General features: G+C 33.7%; 1 protein-coding gene across 16 annotated transcripts in view; it reads left to right on the top strand.

Moving 5' to 3' along the window:
• Positions 1-23,620, top strand: part of Cntln (centlein) — a 314,618-nt gene that overhangs the window by 154,694 nt on the left and 136,304 nt on the right. For all 16 annotated transcript variants that reach the window (XR_012440429.1, XR_012440430.1, XM_074051749.1 and 13 more), the window contains 4 exons: positions 2,701-2,877; positions 4,573-4,698; positions 15,299-15,420; positions 16,737-16,856. Coding sequence is in view for 14 of the 16 variants with exons in the window: in XM_074051749.1 (XP_073907850.1) it covers positions 2,701-2,877; positions 4,573-4,698; positions 15,299-15,420; positions 16,737-16,856 (545 nt within the window). In the remaining 2 variants the exon portion in view is untranslated. The remainder of the gene's footprint in view (positions 1-2,700; positions 2,878-4,572; positions 4,699-15,298; positions 15,421-16,736; positions 16,857-23,620) is intronic.

Below are 23,620 nucleotides of genomic sequence, written 5' to 3'. Positions count from 1 at the left end.
AGCCCTTGTTTTTTTTGAGACAGGGTCTCACCATGTAGCTCAGTTTGGTGTTGAACTTACTCTGTAGCCCATGTTGGCCTCAAGAGAGATCTCAATTCTGTCCCTCCACCTTCTGAGTGCTGTAATTACAGGTGTGTGCCACCACCTGGCTAAACTATATAATTGTAAACACTTAACACTAAATTAACACAACACTAAAAAGCTCCTTACCTACCTCTGCATCTTCTGTAGAAATTGTGATCAAAATTATTTTGGTGGGTCAAGGTATAAAAGTGTTATGTGGGGTTTAGTGTGTAGCTAAGTGGTAGAGCATATGTAACATGTGAGGTCCTGGGTTCAATTCCCAGCTGCAAAACAAAACAAAAAGTTCTATATTAAATACTATTTTCAGCTGTGGGCTTTTTAGACACATACTCCACTGATCATTTGTTACCAGGTTAACTATAATCTAGCAACATAACATTATAATTCAAGAGTGTAAATAAAAAGGAGCACAGGGTCTTTTTAATAGTAGAGGAAATTTGTAAAATAATTATTAGCAGGAAAAGTTAACTTTTCAAAGATTCTAGGATTTTAAGGATTATAGATTGAACTTCTACAGAGAGTGGGATTGGTTAACTTGATTTTGCAATACATATAAATAGCACTTAAAGTGACAAGGATATGTAGAGATAACATAAGGATCTATGGGGTATACATAGCTCTTCATATATACATAATACATGTAATAATTATGTGAATATATATTTATGATTGGTTAGTTTACAAAAAGTATGTGAAAGTATAGTATGTTTGGACACAAAAGAGTCACTTCACAGTAGATGATCAAGGTCAACACTGGCCTTCATAAATCATATTGATAATGTATATCTATTATGGTTTAATTTTGATTTCTTGCTCAAGCATTCATGTGTTGGAAGTTTGGTCCCTAGTTTGGTGCTATTAGAGAGTGGAATGATAAGACCTTTAAGAAGTGGGGCCTACGTCATGGAGGATGCCGCTCTTGGAAGGAATTGGTGTAGTTTTTTGGGACCTGCTAATTCATTGCTGAGAATAGCTGTTATTAAAAATGTGAGCCTGATACCACCCATATCCTTGCTTCCAGTCTCACCATCATATCTGTTCCTCTTCTGAGCATTCTTGCCATTGCCATGATGTTATCAACCACGAAGCCATATAGTCAGGGAGGCCCACCCAGAATTCACTTTTAAAATAATGCTACATCGCTTATTGGACATACCAATAAATTAAAATTATGTTTCCTCTGTTTTATTCTAAATTTTGGGTTGACTATTCAAAATTAATTTATCAAATAACAAGTTGCTAATATATCCTTCATATTTTTATTAATGGAAACCTTCATAAGAGCAGATAGTCTTTGAAAATGGTTTAGCTTGTCAGCCAATCAAAGGAAATATTTGTGATCATGATTTTGATTATAAAATAGGAAGAATAATAAAGGAATAAATCAGTACAGTTGTTAAAAGGGGGAGGAAAGAGTAGGGCAAAACATTTAGACTTACTGATAGAAAAATAGTTACTGTATTTAATTTAATGTTCAAAACAAAGCAGTGGAGTATGGAATTATTGTAAGGATGATAATAGCACAATAAATACAATGCTTTGAAGAATGTTTAGCAGTATGATAGAATAAATACTGGGAAGTAAATCAGATGATTTAAATGTGAGCAAAGTATAATAATATAAATCAAAGATGGTCTCATTTTCCTCAAAATTACAGGTTAGAATTAGGAATTTTTTTCTTATCCCACCAAAAAAAAGAATAGTTGACAAAACTAGAAAAGGTAGTATTTCCCCTTGTTTGTTCAGAACCTACACACATGCACACACATGTACATGTGCGATAATATTTTTTGACATTTCTGTGTGGATAACTTAATAAGAACTTTATTTCCAGTTTGATTCAATAATTTTATTTTTATAAATGATGTGGTTAATTTTAAATAGTATATAAGCATGGGATTTATGGTTTCAATCCAGTCATTGGAGATAGTAAGACAGTCTCACAGAATGTTAGTGTTTAAACACATCTCCTAAAAGTTCAATTTTCCTGTGATTTCTGTTCTTAAAATTTGGGGCTTACTTACCATTAGCACTTTATTTGACATATGAACAAATTTCAAAAGAGAATGCTAAACAATGTATTGAGTTCTAAAACTGTCGGAATTCTTGAGGCGTCATTATTAATTTATGATACATTATAAGCTATTTGGACTTATAGTGCTATTATTACTTTTCTTCTCCCAGGTTTATATTGTACGCTGTTATTGTATGAGTCTTAATGATCATATGATAGATTATTTGTGAGGAAATACTTATGTGTCTAATCATAAATTCAAAATGGCTAATTTATAGATGAGTGGTATATATCATAGAGCCATAGTTTAAATTTTTTCTCCTGCAAATATGACAACATTACTTATGAAAATATTAATATAGACTCATGGTGATTTTGTTGAAAAATGTTGTTCTATTAGAATGATAAGTTTTAGCTAATGGAAGTTTCCTTTTGCATGCATGGTCTGTACTACTGAGCTATACCCCAGCTCCTTGCAGTTTGTAGTTTACTGTTAAAATTAATTTCCCCTGAATACTTAATACTTATATAATGTAATATATTTGCATAGTATAAAGTACAATAATACATATATATATATACACTTTTTTTTTTAAAAACAGGTATCTCAACAGCTGTCACTGTCAAGCTTGGAAACATTAATGGTCTCACAGAAGTCTGAAATTGAGTATTTACAGGAGAAACTGAAAGAAGCAAATGAAAAGCTGTCTGAGAATAGATCTACCACCATGAATTTTCCAGAGAAGAGCATTATGATAAGTTCTGAAGGAAAACACAAGGTAGAGACATTTTGTCATTTTGTGAATTCTTCAGGATGAGGCTAGCAAGGCGAGAGATGAAATTAAAAAGCAAACAGTAATATGTACTTGTCTGCTTATATTATTGAAATTAGAAAAATCTTATATGCCAAATTCTTGATAAAATGTTTCCTAGGAGTAGGGACTATTTCCTTTTAAAGATTAAATAATATGTTCCTAAATTAATGAATTAAATATGTTGTAGGTAGTATACCAAGTATCTTCTATTTGATACATTCATCTGTTTGATTAAGAATTCACTTTAAGATGGTATTAATAATTTATTCTATTTTTAACTTTAATTGCAATAGAAAAGTATCTAACACTATTTCATTTTAATATGATACCTAAGGTACTGTTCATATGGAATATGAACTATTGAATGGATTTTAACATCAACTTGTGCATTTATGTATTTGTATAGATTTAAAGGCTAGCAGTAGAAAAAAATAGCAAATTTTACATAGCATGTTTTTCTTTAATGTCTTGGCTTTTTCTTTTTGTAGTGTTCATTATTTAGTCTTAACTCTTCATTATAAATGTAATATTTCTATATAAGTTGAAATAACATTTGCCTAAAAGTAAGGAGTTTTACACATATTTTTCTTATACTTGTTGTATCAGCAGTAGAGGAAGAATGTTTTTTCTAAGTAACAAAACTATTTCAAGATAATTGTTTTTGGTTCTTTCCATTTTTTTTCCTATGAGTAGAACAAACTATCTTAATAAAGGAGGTATTTGAAATTAGACCATGTTTTTGTGGCAGTCTTACTTATTCCTTGTAATATTAGTAGTTTTAAGAGAAATGAGTTTTATTTATCAAAACATAAACATTATACATTCCTTGCCATTTGGAAATAGTTTTACCAGCTTTATTTAAATGAAAGAAAACATTCTTGTAAAATTGAAATACATTATAGAAGTCAATTTGTTTGCTTCCTGTATTGCTGAATTTTAAGAATACTAATTTGATGTTCCACTGGTTTTTAATAAAAGTCAAGAAAAGGAGAGATGTATTTTGAACAAATTTTCTTTCTTTTTTTTTATAAGAATATGCAGTAAGGATGAACACTATGTTGCCCACCTTAATAGATGCTTTCTCATATTCCTTCTCCAGATTGGTATATGAAGCTACATAATATAAACACACATTCTTGTCTCTAGTTAGCCACATCATAGTTAATGACCATATGGTCATTATGGTATAAGATCTACTGTCTGTTGTATTTATATTCCTCAAGCATATTGTTCCTTCTACTTCACAGTGTGTTAAACTATTTCAAAGGGAAAAAAATCCTTTCCCTCTTGTTTCTGGTTGTCCTATCAAGTGTAACCTTGGACCCTTATAGAGCAATTAGACCAGCCTCTATCCCCTCCTTTGTAATGAGGTTTCTTGCATTTCTGAGTCTATAGCCCTTTAGTCTTCCCTAATGGGACATCATTATTCTGAAAGAAACAATGTAAATGTAAATGAATATTCTCATTAACGAGTCACAGAGAAACCTTTAGCGGTAGCACTGTGGTAATTCCGCTTGTTATTTCTCTGGTATTCCATGCAGGATTTTTTTTTTTTATAATTCATTATTAGTATTCAAAATTACTTGTTCTTTAATTTTGCATGTCTTTCATAATCCAGTGTTTCAACTAGTTCAACCATGTCCTTGTTTTATTCTCTAGGAACCACCTGTGAAACGTTCAAGGTCTTTGTCCCCGAAGAGCTCTTCCATAGACTCAGAGGAGCTAAAGAAGCTGAGGAAAGCTGAAAGAAAGATTGAAAACTTAGAGAAGGCACTACAACTAAAGGTGAACATTAAACAATTTCTTTAGTAGTAACCATGAAAAGATAAAAATGTACTAAAGTAAATATGCATTTCACAAATTACCACTTGTCATTTTCTTTCTTGACTTTAATTACCTGTATAAAAAAAGCATGTTATTAGTTGGTCTTGTTGTTAAGATTTCTGAGGATAGTAATGTAATAAAAATATTTGTTACGTGAAAACTAAATATTATTCACTGCTTTCAAATTATTTGTGAGTCTTTTGGCTTGAAGACAGGAATACATTTCTTATAGTTTCTCAGAGACAAAAATCACAGAACTCTAGCAAAAGCAAAGAGAATTTTTTGTTTGTTCTTTACATATCATAAAAAATAAATTAAAAGTGAGTGAAAAACCCTATCAACTTAGCTCAAGTTACTTATAGTTATTCTTTATATAAAAATTATAGTCATGGGTGAGGATGTAGCTCAGTGGTAGAATGCTTGCCTAACATGTGAAAGTCCCTAGGTTTGATCCTCAACAACACACACACACACACACACACACACACACACACACACACACACACTCTCTCTCTCTCTCTCTCACTCTCTCTCTCTCTCTCTCTCTCTCTCTCTCTGTCTCTCTCTCTCTCTCTTACACAAAGTGGCAAATAAATACCTTTGTTTTGACTGGGTGTAGTGGCACACACCTGTGATCCTAGCTACTCCAGAGGAAGAGCATTGAGGATTGCTCTCTGAGGCTGGTCATGGCAAAAGTTCAAGACCCCATCTAAAAACACACTAAAGCAAAAAGATCTGGGGTGTGGTTCAAGAAGTAGAACAATTGCTTAGCAAGCGTGAGGCCCTGAGTTCAATCCCTAGTGCCACCAAAAAAAAAAAAAAGAAAAAGAAAAATTCATCATTTTATCCGTGTCCAAATTTAAGAAGCATGTACTTTATAGGTTTGTCTTTGAAAACTGATACTTCCTAATTCATACTTTGTGAATTTTCTTTATCAGAGACAGTTTTTCATGCATGCTGAGCCAAATTCGTTTGATTGTATTGACATCTTATTATCTATTTATTTACTTACTTATATTTGTATTATTGGGATAGAACCCAGGGCCTCACAGGTACTAGACAGGTGCTCTACCACTGAGCTGCAGGCTCAGCCCCTTGAGAGTTTTTTTTTCCTGGCTTAGATACTTTTCATTTTTTATTCTTAGTTACTTAGTCTTACCCTGGTTGAGTGATAGTAATATAATTGATTCTCAATAGTTTTATGACATTCTCTGACAAGTCTAATATTTTACTCATGATTCAAATCTAATACATTTAAATGTTACATTCTTTTTTTGTTTATTTGTTTTGGCAGTACTGGGTTTGAACTCAGGGTCTTGTGTTGGGTAGGCAATTGTTCTTATCACTTGAGCCACAACCCCCTTCCATTTTTGCTTCTGTTATTTTTTGGGTAGGATCTTACTTTTTGGTACAGTGCTGGCCTCTAACTCCGGTCCTCCTACGTAACATCCCTCCCCTTGCATAGTTGGAATTGTAGGTGTGTACCACCATACCAAGCTTATTTGTTGAAATGGGGTCTTGCTAACATTTTGGGCAGAACAGTCTTGAACTGTGATCCTTCTGATCTCTGCCTTTTGAGTATCTGGGATTACTTGGTATGAGTCATCACCAGTGGCCTATTTTTAACAGTGGTGGGAGTTGAACCCAGGGCCTTTTGCATACTAGGCAAGCACTTTACCTCTGAGCCATACACCCCTGCCCTAAAACTTATATTATTTTTCATGTAGTATATAGTTACTCTTAGGGAGAAAATTTTTACTTAGATAAAGTGTACTCTAAAACAAAATATGTTTTAGAGATGTGGTTCACCATAAGCTATAAATAATTTTGTTGCCTTTTCACTAACTATTAAGTATTAATTTATGTTTATTCAGTGTCAAACCATTAATTTTAAGACAAGAGAAAATGCTAATATATTGTTTTGACCAAAAATAAAATAGTCGGGTGACCTCAGATAGCATTTAGTCTAGTTTATAAGAGATCTAGATAAACACTGGAGTTATTTGTTTATTTATTTATTTACTCAATAGCAATTTTTTGAACATTGCAATTAGCCAAGTATATTATTCACTTATTCTATAGTAGGTGGCATGAGGGGCTATTATCAGTTACCATCCTTTCTTTAGTTAAGAAGAAGGAAAATAGGTAGCATCTAGTGTACTTAGTGTAAATGTAAGGGTAAGAAAAATATATGGGCATTTTTAGAAAACTAGTCTGTCATTCTTCTTCTTCATAAATCTTGAAATGTGCATACCAAGTTTTCCATCCTGAGTTCTCCAGAGAAACAGAACTGATAGGAGACATATATAGGCACACATACATTCCTATCTCCTATATATAGAGAGAGGATATATATATAGATATAGATATAGATATATATATATATATATATATATATATATATATATATCATTATATTTATACTTATTTTAATTTGCATGTTAAAATGAGATTTACCATAAGGAATTGACTTACACAATTATGCAGGGTAAGAAGTCCAATATTTTTAGTTAGGAAGCTGGAAGTCTAGGAGAGCCAAAGGTATAGCTGTAGTCTGAGCTCCAAGGTTATAGAACCAGGAGAACTGATGGTGTAAATTCAAATCCAAGTATGAGTTTGAGTCCAAAGGCAAGAGAAAGGATGTCTGACTCAAAAGCAGTGAAGCAGAGATAAAGAAATCTTTGTTCAGGCTTTTGATAGATTGATTGGAAGCCATCTACACTGAGAGGGCAATCTGCTTTACTCAGTGTATTAGTCTGTTTTCTTTTGCTAATAACATAATACCAGAGACTGTGTAGGTTATAAAGAAAAGAGGTTTATTTTGGCTCACAGTTCTGAAGTTGCAAGGTTGAAGAAGGGCTGCATTTGATGATGACCTTCTTGCTGGCAGAGTCCTGAGATGGTAGGGGGCATTACATTTCAAGAGACAGAAAGTGCAAGTGTATGTCTTCTGCTCTGTCTCTCTTTTTTTATAAAGCCATTGGGATTCAATCCTAGGGCTCCAACCTAATGACCTTGTTTTATCTTAATCACTTTCCAGAGGCCTCACCTGTATGCACCATAGCACCATAGTCAGATTAAGTTTTCACCTCCTTTATACCATATAATGGGGATTAAATTTCACCACATGAATCCCAGGGGGCATCTTCAAGCCATATCACTCAGTCTGTTGATTAAAATATTATTCTCATCCAGAAGTATCTAGTAATAACATTTACCCATGTATCTGGGCATTCAGGTTGACACATCAAATTAACCGGTACATATCCAATTGTAGAGGGTCTCTACCTGTTTGCACCCGAAGATCTTCAAGTTTTTAGGAGTCCCTTATTTTTGGCAAGATTAGAGAAATTCAAAGACATTTTAGATCTAATCTCCTATCTTCCACCTCGTGTATGAGGTGGAAAGATAGAAAGAGTCTCAGAAGGGTTATACTATTTTATTTCCTTCTCTTTTCCTAACAACAGCATTTTGGGGCAAGGCCCCAGTTTTATTTTCAGAGTAAAATTTTTGTTTTCAGAAAATTTTTAATAGTTTTTCTATATTCACATTTTTAAGACAATTTGCAATCATGAGTTTCAAATTTATGTCATGTTTTATAGATTTGCAAAAATGAGGAAAATGGGAGCCATGTTTTTCCTTTATATTTTATCAGTTAGTAGGATTTCTTATGTTAAAGGAGAAAAAGATACTGTAATCAAGGACATTTAGGAAAAGAAGTTGTTAAATAGAACCTATATAGTGATGCAATTTCTGAGGAGAGTGATTAAGCCCAGAATTCTTTTTAATTTATAGCTTCACTTTAGTCTAATAAGGAAAACTAACATATTTCTGAAGATAGACCATCTCATTCTGTAATTCCCTTTATTATGGTCTAATAGTAATATTATTGCTATTATACAAATGCATTGAGTATAAAATAAAATAGCAATTAGTAGTGTACCTGGGTTATTGTCTCAAGGTTATAGAGGCTAAACCAGTCCAAAAGCAAGATGTCACCAGATCCAGTTCTTTTTGAGAGTTGTGGGGAAGAATCAGTTCTATTCCTTTCTCTTAGTTTCTTGTAGCCTCAGGTATACCTTGGCTTATAGGTGGCACTCTTCCTGTATCTTCATATTGTCTTTCCTCTATGCATGTATCTCTCCCTGTATCTACATTTCCTGTTTTTATAAGGATATCAGTAATAATAGATGAAAACCCACCTAATGACCTCATCTTAACTTGATTATTTCTGTAAAGACCTTATCTTCAAATAAGATCACATTTATTTATTTATTTTGATGGTACTAGGGTTTAATCTCAGGGCCTACACTTTGAAAGACTCCACTAACCCTTTTTTGTGAAGGATTTTTTTGAGATAGGGTCTTGAAAACGATGTGCCCAGGCTGGCTTTGAATCATGATCCTCCTGATCTCTGCCTCCTGAATAGCTAAGATTATGGGCGTGAGCCACTAGTACCCAGTAAGAATCACATTCTTTGATATGGAGGTTAGGACTCCAACATAATTTTTTTTTTCTGAGTGGCAGGCAGAAGGACACAATTCAACCTATAGCAAGTGTTTTTTTTTTTAATATATTTATTGATGTGGGTGCCCCTTTTATATATTATAATTAACTACTAGTACATGTTGAATTTTCTTGAGAGTGAAGAGAGGTTCATTAGGAAAGTGGAAATCCAGCTTTTGGGATGAGGTGAGCAGTTTGGGTAAGGACCGGCAGCCTAAACATGGACAGTGTACCTCAAGGTACATTTCAGGTAAGTATTGACTGTCAAATATGTAATTTTTGTCATGGCCTTTGAGTTCTATGGAACACTGCTGTGCTAGAAGCTAATGAGAACATGGTAGACAAAAATGTTCCATGCTTAAGTAATTAATGTAAGCTATGGATTAAAAGGTCTCTCTTTTGTGAGCCTTTAACATGTTAATATGCATTGTGAATCTATATAAGAGAGTAGACTATCTTTTCCCACATTTACTTGGTTGTATTGTACCTATTAGTATTTTCCAACAAGTTGTCATTTCATGGAAGATAGAATGAGAAATGCTGAACTGAAGGCAAAAGACATGGGCCATGGCACCATAGGTAGCTGTAGGGTCCCAAGTTGAACATCCAGGTGAATGAAAAGGTGGGAAGTAGAAATAACTTTCACCAGTAGCCCATGCAAAGTATGTGCATACACTTTTATATGTTGAAATTATTTGTCAATAATTTATGCATATTAAATTATTCTAATTATGAATTTTGTACAAATATTAACATATTATCTTACTTTTATAAAAGTACAATAATGTTACCTTGCTCTGTTTACTTTTGTGACTAGCCATACATATTTTCATGATGGATGACAAATGTCATAGTAAGTAAGCTAATAATACAGAAGAAATGAAAGCTGTTTATAAAATTTCCATCCATGATCCTGACTTCCTGAATGTGGTGCTCTTATGACTTATAAGATATAATTGGAAACCTGTGTATCAGAGTCTGATGCAATCCTTACATCCTTGAGATTACCTGGGCCATGCATCCCTAATTCATTGGCTACAAAATCCATACAGGGAATTCAGGAAATATGTTTTTGAGTGGTGTAATGGATGGATCTCACTGAGTGGCTGTCCATGGAATATTTTTGTGTGTATCCTTTTATGAAAATGTATTAATGATGTAAAATATATCAGTCCTTACCCATGATTTTTTGTAAGGCATTTTGTGGTATTATTTCCCAAATAAGGTATTACTGTTTTGATTTTTGCTGTTTTAATACTGCAAGTTGTTTGTGAGAAGTTGGTAATCTTAAAAGAAATAGTAATTCTTCAAGTTTCACTTGACATATAATAGAAATTTTTTTGAAATCTATCATGTATATGTGTATGTATTTTTGTGGGTGTGTCTGCATTTGGCAGTACTGGGATTTGAACTCAGGGCTTGCATGCTCTACTGCTTGAGCCATGCCCAAGCCCTTTTTGCTCTGGTTTTTTTTTTTTGGTGTGACTGGGGTTTGAACTCAGGCCTTTGCACATGCAAAGTGGCATTCTACTGCTTGAGCCCACGCCTCCAGTTCATTTTGTTTGGTTATTTTGGAGTTGGGGGTCTTGTGAACTATTTGCTCAGCCTGGACCTTGAACTGCAAACTCCTGATCTCAGCCTCTCAGGTAACTAGGATTATAAGCATGAGCAACTCGTACCAGATTGCTTTGGTTATTTTGGGCATAGGATTTCTGTTTATGCCCAGGCCAGCCTGGACCACAGTTCTCCTATTAACACTTCCTACTGTAGCTGGAATGACAGATGCATACCACCACACCCAGCCATTGGTTGAGATGAGGTCTTGCAAACTCTTGCCTGGGCTGGCCTTGAACAGCAATCCTCCCTACCTCAGCCTCCCACGTAACTAGGATTATAAGTGTGGGTCACTGGCAAATGGCTTATATTTGTATTTTTATAAAATTTTCACTGTCTATTTCTGAAGAGAATATGTTTTTACACCTGTCTATAAGTCTTTATCCACATGTTAAACAAAAATCACACACATGTACTGTAATAGTTTAGATTTTAATAACTTTATGAGAATTACATAAATATTCTAGTGTTATACTTAATAAAGCAGCAAGTAAAATTAAACTAGAAAGCTCATCTATAAAATTGTTCTCCTAATCATTCTGAGTGAGGTTAGCCTGGCCCAAAAGACCAAAAATTGTATCTTCTCCCTTATATGTGGACATTAGATCAAGGGCAAACACAACAATAGGATTGGACCTTGAGCACATGATAAAAGCGAGAGCACATAAGGGAGGGATGAGGATAGGTAAGACACCTAAAAAATTAGCTAGCATTTGTTGCCCTTAACGCAGAGAAACTAAAGCAGATACCTTAAAAGCAACTGAGGCTAATAGGAAAAGGGGACCAGGAACTAGAGAAAAGGTGAGATCAAAAAGAATTAACCTAGAAGGTAACACACACACACAGGAAATTAATGTGAGTCAACTCCCTGTATAGCTATCCTTATCTCAACCAGCAAAACCCCTTGTTCCTTCCTATTATTGCTTATACTCTCTCTACAACAAAATTAGAAATAAGGGCAAAATAGTTTCTGCTGGGTATTGAGGGGGTGGGGGGGAGAGGGAGGGGGGCGGAGTGGGTGGTAAGGGAGGGGGTGGGGTCAGGGGGGAGAAATGACCCAAGCCTTGTATGCACATATGAATAATAAAAGAAAAAATAAATAAATAAAATAAAATTGTTCTCCTATAATCACTATTTAGTGGAAGGAGCTCCTTATTTGAATTACTACAGGAAATCCAGATTGTTTACTAATATTGAACACTCAAGCTTTTGGAACCAGAAGTGGCAACACTCAGTGCTTTGATTAGTTAGTGTGCCTGGTATAGAATACACAAGAAGTCATATGTGGGACTCAGGAGACTTTTATTGAGTCTTCATATGTTGCTTAGTGGCATAATATGGTTAGCTTGTATTTGAGAATTAGGGAACACAGTTGTTATACATTCAGTGATTAATGGTAGCTGAGGTAGTACTGAAAAATGCCTAAAATAGTGATAGTATTAATAAGAAGCTCAGTTTGTTCCATCAATTCAACAAAGGAATAGTGGAAAGTAATCTAGAAAAATTGGATGCTCCATTCTATTATTTTCACTTCTTGGTTAGTTTTTAAAGTTCTATTTAGAGTTTCCAATGTCTCTAACACAGAACTTTAATTATTCTCAAAACACTAGCTTTGTATGAAATTCTTTTTATGAAATTCATTGTGCAAACATAAGAGTTTATGGGGAGGAAATTTTAATCTATGAAAAAAATAGCTAAATTTAAGTTGTATTTTGACTGGAATCTTCAAATATTTGATTTCTTACAATTGAATTATTTTATTAATACATTTCTAATTCATCTTAATTATGAAACTTTTCTTTTCCCTTCCCCCTCCCTCCCCTCCCCTCCCCTCCCCCTCCCTCCCCCCTCCCCTCCCCCTCCCTCCCCCTCCCCCCTCCCCCCTCCCCTCTACCCTCTTTCCCTCTTCCTTCCCTTTTTTCTTTCCTTTGCTTTCTTCTTTTTGGCAGTTCTAGGGTTTGAACTCAAGGTCTTGTGCTTGCTGGGCGGGTGCTCTACCACTTGAGTCACACTTCTAGCCCTGTTTTGCTTTTGTTATTTTTTGGATAGAGTCTTGGGTTTTTGTCCATGGACTGCCTTACACTTTGATCCTTCTACTTAGGACTCCTGCATAGCTTGGATTATAGGCATGAACCATCACATAGAATTTATTTGTTGATTGAGATGGGCGTCTCTGTAGCTTTTTACCCAGGCTAACCTCAAACCGTGATCTCCTAATCACCACCTCCCAATTAACAGATTACAACATGAGCCACTGTGCCTGGCCTACATCTTTAGTTCTGATGGAATCCCAATAAACACAATTACCTTGCCATCAATGATAAGATATCAACATTATTAATTATCAGTCTTTTGTTTGGCTAATTTGAATTATTCATTTACTTCATATACTTAAAATTAGAAAGTTTATAACTTAAAGAAATAAGTTGGCTGTTTACCAAATGTAGAATGAAAAATTAAAGTTCAAATTTAATTCTTTATGCCTTAGAAGAGCTATAAATAACTTCTGTTTTGAAGATGGAGAAACTGAAACACTGAATTCAAGTAACTAATGTACAGCAAAATTTAGTAACTGGGATAAACTCTTGTGAATACTTAATATCCAGCATATAATAGGTCCTTCATATGTGGTTCTTCACTGAAATGAGCAAAATTGAATATCTTGAATTTTTGATGGTTTGTTCACGTATTAACCTATGCTACTTTTTAGCATGTTTGTAGCAACTGTGGTCTGTATATACTCTAAAACTCTTCAGAATAACATTTATTCTGTATACTCCTGTCAAGTGATGCCATTCTCATGCTTTTTTATCAAGCACTTCTATTTCCATAGCATACAGAATATACAGAATATAGCATACAGAATGATTCTTGGTATGCATAAGATTCAAACACTTTCTGATTGCTGCTTTGGAGAAGAATCCTACTGGAAGTATAATGAAAGCATAATGAAAAACTGTCCATACTGCTGACACAGAGAGTACACTAAAAGAATGCAGACTCTGTACTGTTCTTTCACTATTTACATGAGAGGAAAATGATCAAGAAAATAGTGGATTCTAAGGGATAATAGCATCAATATTTAACACCCAAGAAGAGGAGAGAGTAAAAGAAGCTAACTTTTGCTTTGTGCCTCTAGGGCAGGCATAGTGCCAGTCCATCTCCCTTTAGGCCTTTGTTTTCCATATTGTCCAGAAAAAGAAATTGAATTAATTTGAAATGTGTTAAGATTATGCAACTGACAAAGAAAACAAAACCCCAACAATGTAATTCAAGTGTTTCTGATTGTCATATGCGTCTCAAGTCCCTATAAATTCTCTCAGCAAAAAAACATGCAAGTTCATTCAGACAGAAGTATGAATAAGTTTTTTTATTTGAAATTTTCATTGAGAAACAGTTCATAAGTAATGGTAACATATCTGCTGAGTACTAAGAATTAGGGTTTTCTAAGTTTGTGCTGTATCTAATGAATATTTATCTAAATGTGCTATATACATTTAGAAGTTGTTCACTGTGTGTATAACCTAGGTGTTGAGACAACAAAGTAATGTTTGGACTGGCTATTGTATGACTTCTTCAGGAGTACTAAGTTTCCTCATTTACCCTCTCCCTCCTACCATTACCCTTCCCTTAACATGACCTGTTTTACATTCCTGTCCTTTGTTTAAGTATCTGTTTATTGTTTACTGGGGTTTTGCCTTGGTATTTTGCTACTTTCTATACATGTATAAATATGAATCATTGAAACCTGTCAAAGGCATTTTTAAAAAGGGGAGTGGGGGAAGAGGGAGAATAATGGAGGGGATAAACCAAATTGGGGTACTATATATATACATATATATGTCACAGTGAAACCCCCTGTATTACTATCATATACTAATAAAAAGATTTTTTAAAAGTGCTTAGCTTATTTTTCCCCTTGTAGTTCTTCATTGTAGAACCTCAGAAAGTTAAATTATGCTACTTTTAATATAGGTTCAGCCTTATTTTCTTCCTTCTGTGAAATCCTTGTGCTTTATTATATTCATCATGTAGTCACGGCCTGAAGAATTGATGATACTTGATTAATGTCCTTGCATTTTTAACAAAACATCATCCTTCACCTATGGACAAATCCTTGTGTTGTTAAAAAAATAAAATTAAAAATTTATAAAACAGGAATATTTGTATTTATGTTAACTGACAACAAAGAAAGGAATGGAACTAATTTGACAGCAAAATTTTGAAATTATGTAAGCAGCATTAAAATGCAATGAGTGGATAGAATTTATCAAACAAACATATTCTGAAACTTGCAGAATTCTTTCCTTTCTTTTGCTTATGTACATGTTGTAAATGCATTAATGTTTACACACTATTTCTTTCAAATTCACTTAAATGGATGACATTTTATTTGAAATACTTTCTTCAAACTTATAAACTTGCTTTTTGTGTTCTGTAGAGCCAAGAAAATGATGAGCTAAGAGATGCCCATGAAAAACGCAAGGAAAGGCTACAGATGTTACAGACCAACTACAGGGCAATAAAAGAGCAATTAAAACAGTGGGAAGAAGACAGTGGCATGTGAGTTACATAGCTCATAAAGACATTTCCCTAAATATTAGATGGAATGGTGGAGCATTATATAGGTGTTTTAATGACTTTTGTTTGGTTTTAAAGAAATTATTTGGTAGTCAAATCTTTATTGTGAATTTTTAAATGGAGAGCATAACAAATGAAAACAGTAATGTGCTAGCCATAACAATAGATTTTCCTTTCCTTTACAGATGTCATTAGCAGTCAGTGATTATAAGTTATTGTATACATTTTGTTATTAATGTAACAACCTAATAAAGTATGTATTTAAAGAAAAAGCAGCTAATATCCATATTATTGAAAAACTGCCTTTGAATAAGTTAAATGCTGGTGTTAAAATTTTTATAACCCCAAATGTGTTTGAGTTTTAATGGAAAGACAGGAGAAATATGAAATTCATATGTAGTTAACTATCTTAAAACTATTTCAACATAATATGCAATTTGAAGATCTTTACTATCCATCAGTTTGTTCTCCAGCTTATCTGAATGAATTGGCGGTCTCGGTTCAATTGCTCTGAACAGGTGTTCAGATCTTGGTTAGTCGTAAGTGGCTCCCCTGTTAACAGTATCAACAGAGGGCAAAGGACTGAATGAGTACAGAAAATCTACTACCCTCTCATCTTTTGAGATGGATCCTTTAGGGCAGTGTTGATGATACACATTGGTCTGTTCTATAGAGAAATAATGTTTCTAAATTGGCCAGTACAGCACTTTTAAAAAATAAAATCAAGAGTTTGTTTTATGAACAGAAAATGAAAATGTAAAGGGCATTTGGCGTCACTTGTAGATAATTGTTACATCTAATATTTTCTTTGATGAGTGGAAAGTATTTTAAATTGCGTGTCAGCAAAGCAGTGATAAAGTAATGTATCCTAGCTTTAACCTCTGCTCACCTGCCTTTTCAGTAATTACTGCAAGAGTGAAATCTACTTTCTGACATTCTCACTCTTAATAGTGTATTCTAAAATAAGGCACACTACTACAGTAGATTGGGTGGCAGCAGATTCTAGATGAGTTGACAGCTTCTAGTCTGTTTTCAGAGATGTTTATAGTCCTACAGCATTATTTTTATAACTACTGTACTGTACTAGCATGAATGAGAGAACTAAACCTGAATATCGTGTATCTGCTTCAAAGTTTGCTTTCCATGGTAACAGTTTAGCTTTGAGAAATTATGATACAGGATTTTAATTTCTACACGCTTAGTTTTTAGGAAATTCATCCAATAAATAGTGAACTTGAATTAGCAATTGGAAACTTCAAGTATGCAGAGGGAAAACAACTATTTTATTTTTAAAATAGGATTGAAATCCGAAAAATAAAGAGAGCAGATCCCCAACAACTTCGACAAGAAGATTCTGATGCTGTGTGGAATGAGCTGGCATATTTCAAAAGGGAAAACCAGGAGCTACTGATTCAAAAGTGAGTTTCTTTTCTTTTCTTTTCTTTTTTTAACAATATGGACCTGGATAAATATTTGGGAGAAAGTGTTTTGTGGCTTAAAGGCCATTAGAGAAATGCCTTATAAAATTTGAAATGAGATAATCTGGATTTTGTCAATAAAAGTAGCAATGACAAAAGACTGCCTTTTAGAATATATATACACATATCTATCTATGTGTATGTATTATGCAATAACAAGTTGCACATTCACTAGCTTTAACAGAAACTGTATAATATGATCTAGGGATTGTGTTAATTAATGTGGCTCTCATCTGTTGGAGGTGTCGCTCCTCATTAGCCTGTATTTTAGACACTGCCGTGCTTCATTTTTGGAATGAGGTGGAGAGGGGATAACCTAGCCAGCCATCCTTGTTTGATCTCCTAGATATATACGCAATGCAGAATGCCTGAGCTCTCTTGGTTCCCTGCCCTGTCCTGCTAATCCCAGCTGAGCTCATTATGGTGTAGCCTTGCTGCTACTCTTGGAGCCAGAGCTGTCCAAGCTAATTACTGGTAGCAGCAGAACTGCCTGTTAAGGGTCTGGTGTGGATCTGCTAACATGGTCCTTGGTAGTGACCTGCAAAAGACACGAGGGAATTGCTTTCTTTCTTGCTGTGCACTGCCTGTCCTTTGGGCTTAATGCTGATCCCTCCACATAGGTCTTTTAGCTGCCCTAAGTATCAGACTTGATGAAGGATACTCATATTTTAGAAAACATACAGTTTTCTTGCTTGATCTTATAATTCACAGGCTATAATATTCAGCCTGGCAAAGAAAGAACACTTTATTTTTTTTGAGACAAAGAAGAGTTAGACCAAAATAATTAGCCTCTTTTGTTATTTAACTATTTCTCATTTAGAGTTAATTTTTGACATTTGGACCACAAAATTTGTTGAAAGCCTGTGTATGTCTTTTAGTTTGCTAGAATTTAGCATCATATGGCATACTATAATTAAATATCACTGAATTTTCAGAGTTATAAATCAGAAAGTTGTTTTATATACTATATAATAACATGTAACTTCTGATTGCAAGCTTTTCTATATAATGATAAACTTTTTAGGAAATGACCATCCCAGATTTAAGTGTACACTCTGATTTACCTCTTAAAGTATAGTATGTTCTATTAGTCCTAAATATTTGAGGCTGATAATGAAGTTACTTATCTTGAAAACTGTTTTATAGACTATATAGGTTTGTTTCAAAAACATTTCCTCATGACTTTTAAATAGCTTTTTTGGAATATAATCCAGAAGCTATATAATTCACCTGTATAAAGTATGTAGTTCAATGGCTTTCAGTATATTCAAAGAGTTGTACACCATCCATCATTACAATTAATTTTATATTTTCATCACCTCTCCAAAAGCAACACAACTTAGCTGTCAGACCCCTTCCATCCATCCTTCTCAGTCTTAGGCAACTAACTATTAATCTACTTTCTATAGATTAATGGATCTGCCTGTTCTGGATATTTCAATGAATGGGATCAGTTGATACGTGGTCCTTTGTTTCTTTCACTTAAAATGTTTCTAAGGTTCATCCACGTTGAATATTGTATGTATGAATACTTTCTTTGATGATCTTTAATGACATTTTTTGTCTCCAAAAATAAGAAAGTTAATTTTGGATGAAGTCAGTTAAGTTAGAGACCTAATCCTACCTAGTTGTGAGACCTAATATAGTCAAGAAAATTCAGGTAGAGATTAGTTATCAGTGATTCATTTGGGGGGTTTATTTTACTTATTAAGAAAATAGAACTAAAGAAAAAGCAATAAGGCCTTTTAGAGAACGTTAGGGACCTCTTAGAATCCTGGTCTGTTCACTCAGCAATGTTTGTACATTATAAAGAACTCTGAATAAAATGCTATCATTATTATATTGTGGAAGATTTTCCCTAAAATCTGTTCAAAAGCATTTGTGTAAATTAGCTATTTATAAAAGTTATTTTTCAGATCAGTCTTAACTTTAGTAAAAGATAATTAATTTTTTTTATAATGAATGCCAAAGAATTGAATACATTTTAAATTATGTACTAATAGTTTCCTAGCAGAGGGTTGGGTTGTTTTGTGAAAAGCTTGTTTAGTGAACAAATCTGTTGAAGCTACTGCTATGTATTAGGTACTCTGCTTTGGTGAATGAAATGAGAACTTCAGACAAATGTTCTCCTCTCAAGTTGCTTATGTGGACACATGTTCACTATTAAAAATTCTTTTAAAAATGTGGTATCAAAAATGAAAAGTCTCAGAAATTATCAGGACAGAACAACAAGAATTACAGCATAGTCTTTTATTCACTAAAATTTGCTTACTGATGAGGGTGGACAATTTTTGCTTTATTTTCTTAAATGTTTATATAGTACATAGACATTTAGTGTGCAGTTTTACAAATTACAACACATGTATATATTTGAATAGCTACCATATCAATCAGGGTGTAAAATAGTTCCAGTATGTCAAAGAATTTTCTTGTTCTGCCCCCTTAGTAGTCCAAACCCCTCAATACCCGTTTACCTGGCAGCCACTGATTTTATTCTTCCTCTCTGTAGCTTTTCCCTTTTTAGAACATCATATGCACAGTATCATATAGACTATAACTTTTTGAAAGCTGTCTTCCTTTACTCAGTATAATGCCATTGACAATCACTTGGGTTGGTTCATTTAGTTTCTTCCTTTTTTTTTTTTTTTGCTAAATGTTATTCCACTTTATGAATGTACCACAGTTTGTTTATCTACCTACTGAAGAATAGTTGTGTCTTTTCTAGCTTTTTTTCAGTTATAATAAAGGTACTCTCATGGTTTTTGTGTGTGAGCATAACATTTTGATTTTTTTAGTTAAATATCCAAGTTGCTTTGTTGGGTCATAACTGTATGTATAATTCTATAAGAAACCAGCAAACTATTTGCCAAAGTAGCTATTCCATGTTCATTCCCACTACAATTCATGAGAGTGCATTTGCTCCTGTCAACTCTTGGTGTTGTAGATATTTTTAAAAAATTCAGTTAGGTATGTATTAGTATCCCATTGTGATTTTAATTTGCCCTGCCCTCATGGCTAATAATACTGTATTTTTATGCTGTCTTTATGTCTTCTTTGATGAATGTGTTTTCAAATCTATTGCCCATTTTTAAAATGGTTGGTTATTAAACAAATTAAATGATAATTGTTTCTTACTGTTAATCTTTAGAAGTTCTTATTTATATAGACTGTATATAAGTCCATCAGCAAATATGTGATTTACAAATATTTTCTCTCATTTTGTAGATTACCTTTTTCATCGTCTTAGCCTTATATTACACACGGCAAAAAAAAAATTGATGAAAATTATCGGTCATGGCTTTGATGTCATATCTAGGATGAACATTTTATCCCATGTTTTCTTATAATCTTTTATAGATTCATATTCTGTTTTTATCTCTGTGATTTTTTTTTTTTTTGTAGTACTGGGTTTTACTTATTTGTTACCATGGTTTTGTTACTTTTGCTGTTGATTTTTTGATGGTACTGGGATTTGAACTCAGGTCTGCATGCTTGCTAGGCAGGTACTCTACCACTTAAGTCACTCCACCAGCCCTTTTTTGTGTTGAGTATATTTGAGATAGGGTCTCCCTTTTTGCCGGGGCTGGCCTTGAACTTTGATCTTCATGTTCTCTGTCTCCCAAGTGTTTAGGATTACAGGCCTAAGCCACTGGTGCCCAGATCTCTGTGATCCATTTTGAGCTATCTACAACTACAGGTATCAGGCAGGAACTTTGATTGGAATTGTGCTGAAACTCAGAGTTCAGTACAGAGAGACTTAACATATTAATGATGTTGAGTTTACATTTCCATAAAAACAACATGTCTCTTAATTTATTGAGAATTTCTTTTATTAGTGTTTTATAGTTTTAGCTTACAGATTCTATATATCAACTACCTTTGTTAGCTAGGTGTGGTGGTACAGACCTATAATCCTAGCACTTGGGAGGCAGAGACAAGGGATTCAAAGACAGCCTGGGCTGTGTAGCCCCAGACCAATCTGGGCTACACAATGGGCTCCTGTCTCAAAGAAAATCCTTTGTTCGATTTGTAGCAAAGAATTTGATTTTTGGAATTATTGTGAATGGTATTTTAATTTTTATTTTGGTTTCTAATTGTACATTGTTAGTGTATAGAAGTAAATTTTATTTTTCCATGCTGCCATTTTGGGAAGTGAAAGTTCACTCTTCTCATTCTGCTTTCATTGCTGTAGAGAGCATAGTTTTAGATTTTTAAAATTGTGATTATTAATGTGTATTTATTGGATTTATTGATGGTTTACAACATTTCCTTACATGCATGTATCATACTTCAGTCATATTCACTGTCCAAACTACCCTCTCTTACCTTCCTTTCTTCCCCCACCTCCGGTCCCTTTACTTTTTCCTAGTAATCCATGTTTCTTTGAAGTTGTCTTGTTTCGTTTTCCTCCAGTGTTGTGTGACTGGAGTAAGGCAGGTCAACAAGATTCCTGTCCTGCTTATCTGCTCTATTTCTGGTCCTTTTGCTAAAGAGAGCAGGCTTTCTTTGGGACTTTTTTGGTTTGTGTTCTGAGTTGTGGGTTTCTCTAGGACCTAGTTTGGGGTATTTAGTGAAAATGAAGAAAACATAGGAAACTGACCACTATGAATTATTCCTCTATTCCTGAAGTTCCTATCTATTTTTCTTCTCACCTTCTTTCAGAGTTATTTGTTTGTTATATGTACTATTTTCAGGGTGTTTATGTTAGCAGGAGTAATAGCGAAAAATACATTTTTACTCTTTCTTGTTAGAACCAGGAGTTTCAGCTTCTTTCTATGGGCCTGACAGTCTTATTTTTATGTTATACATTAACATCTCATTTCACACTTAGCCTTAAGTATTTAAGGATAAGATTTATCACTATTTCTTCAGTCATAAATGTCTTTTACTTTAATGCTTAAATATAGATATACTACTACTACTCCTACTTTGAAACCAAATTTAAAGCCTATTTCCAAATCCGATCTTAAAAGTTAAGTTAACTTTGATTTGTAATAAGACATTACAGCTTACAAAATATGGTTTATAAATATGATTCTACTACTGACTGATATTACAGTTTTTATACCATTTTAGTATGGTCAGAAATAGTAGTTGTCACTATAATATAGAAACCTAAGTACTTTGACATTTTCTGTGGAAGAAAGTACCTATAGTATTTCATTTAGATTTATGAAATACATCTACTTACATATTATAAGTATATTTTAACAAAAGACCAAGAAATTATTAATTTTTAACTGATAAAATTGGCTGGCTTCTTCAGTATTTACGTAGGAAACATTCATAGGCTTTAATTTATTCATCATAGAGCATTTAAACAGTATAATTCATAACCAGGCACTAAACTAGAGGCTGAATATTCAGCCATTTACTGAAGAACAATTGTTTTAAACTCTAAGGAAGTTCAGTCTAGGAGTACTTGTGTGTGCCAGTGAGATGAATGCTAGATAGTAAGCTAGATGCTTACTACTTCTTTGGATAGTAGATAATAAGAAGCAAGAAAAGCTTTCAGAACTGCCTGTGGGTTTATGCTGCTTTCTTGTTCAGTTGAGTATATTGTTTTACTAATGCTAAATAATAGATTTTAGAACGTATAGAGTCCAACATGTTAATGTTTCCCTAAATGAAAGCACCATTATAAAGACATTTGTGTTTGGGTTTTGTAGCATGTACCCAGCTATTGGGAAGTTGAAGCAAGAGGATAGTTTTTGAGTCCAGGAGTTTCAAGGCTAGCCTGGGCAACATAGAGAGACACCCCATCCTCAAAAAATGTGGATATTCTTTCAAAATAGTTATACAGAAGTTATAAGAAGGGTGTTCAAATACAGCAAGAAGTTAAGCTCTGTAACCTAGCAAATCATACATTACACAATTATCAATTTCTATTAGGATTCCTAGGTGTGATGACATCCATCAACATTTTTTTTATTATTGGCCAGATAAATCAGGAACTTGTAATAGCTCAATAATTTCAGACTTATACTAATCTATAAACCTATGTAAAGTGCTGCAAATACATACTCTACTAGACACAGGGAAACAAAGAGAAATAATGTCACCCTTTTTATCAGACCTCACAGCTTTTCACAGAAGAAAGGCAAAATGTGATAAGAACAATAATACCAGAACAACAGTCACATGACACAAGAAAATCTCTCTGCTGTTTGCTTGCGAACAGAATGAAACTGAAGCAAGATTTTGAGATGAATGGTGACACTTTGAACTGACTGCCAGAAACTAAGTGGCTATGTAGGAACTATGGTAGGATCCTGTATGTTATGGCATTTTGTTCCTTCAGTATATAAAGTGGAATATGCATGTTGTATAATTACAGAAAGTTAGGGTACATTGCTGGTACATTGTGGAATGTAGAAAGACTAGTATCTGGAATACGAGCTAAAGATTCCACTTTATGTCTTGAGGGCCTCAATTAAGGTAGTAATTGAGAGATTAAGAAGAGATTTGTGTAGTAATGTATAAACTGAAGTATTATATATAGTTTTTTTCTTTCCTTCTATTGATACATCTTTTTGGGAAGGAATAACATTATCAAGTCTTTCTCTAGTCCTAGAGAAATGCATTGGTTGATTAATAGATCTTTTAGTTTAGTAGCCTTAATTTACTTGTCCTTTCTCAGCAGTTTTACTTAACTCTCTCTAACCTACACTTCCTTATTTATATGTATTGAATAAAATTCTGTA

The sequence above is a fragment of the Castor canadensis genome, chromosome 13 (genome assembly GCF_047511655.1).
Source record: "Castor canadensis chromosome 13, mCasCan1.hap1v2, whole genome shotgun sequence".
Taxonomy (NCBI): domain Eukaryota; kingdom Metazoa; phylum Chordata; class Mammalia; order Rodentia; family Castoridae; genus Castor; species Castor canadensis.
The sequence above is the reverse complement of the archived record's forward strand: the minus strand, read 5'-3'. Positions and strand labels throughout refer to the sequence as shown.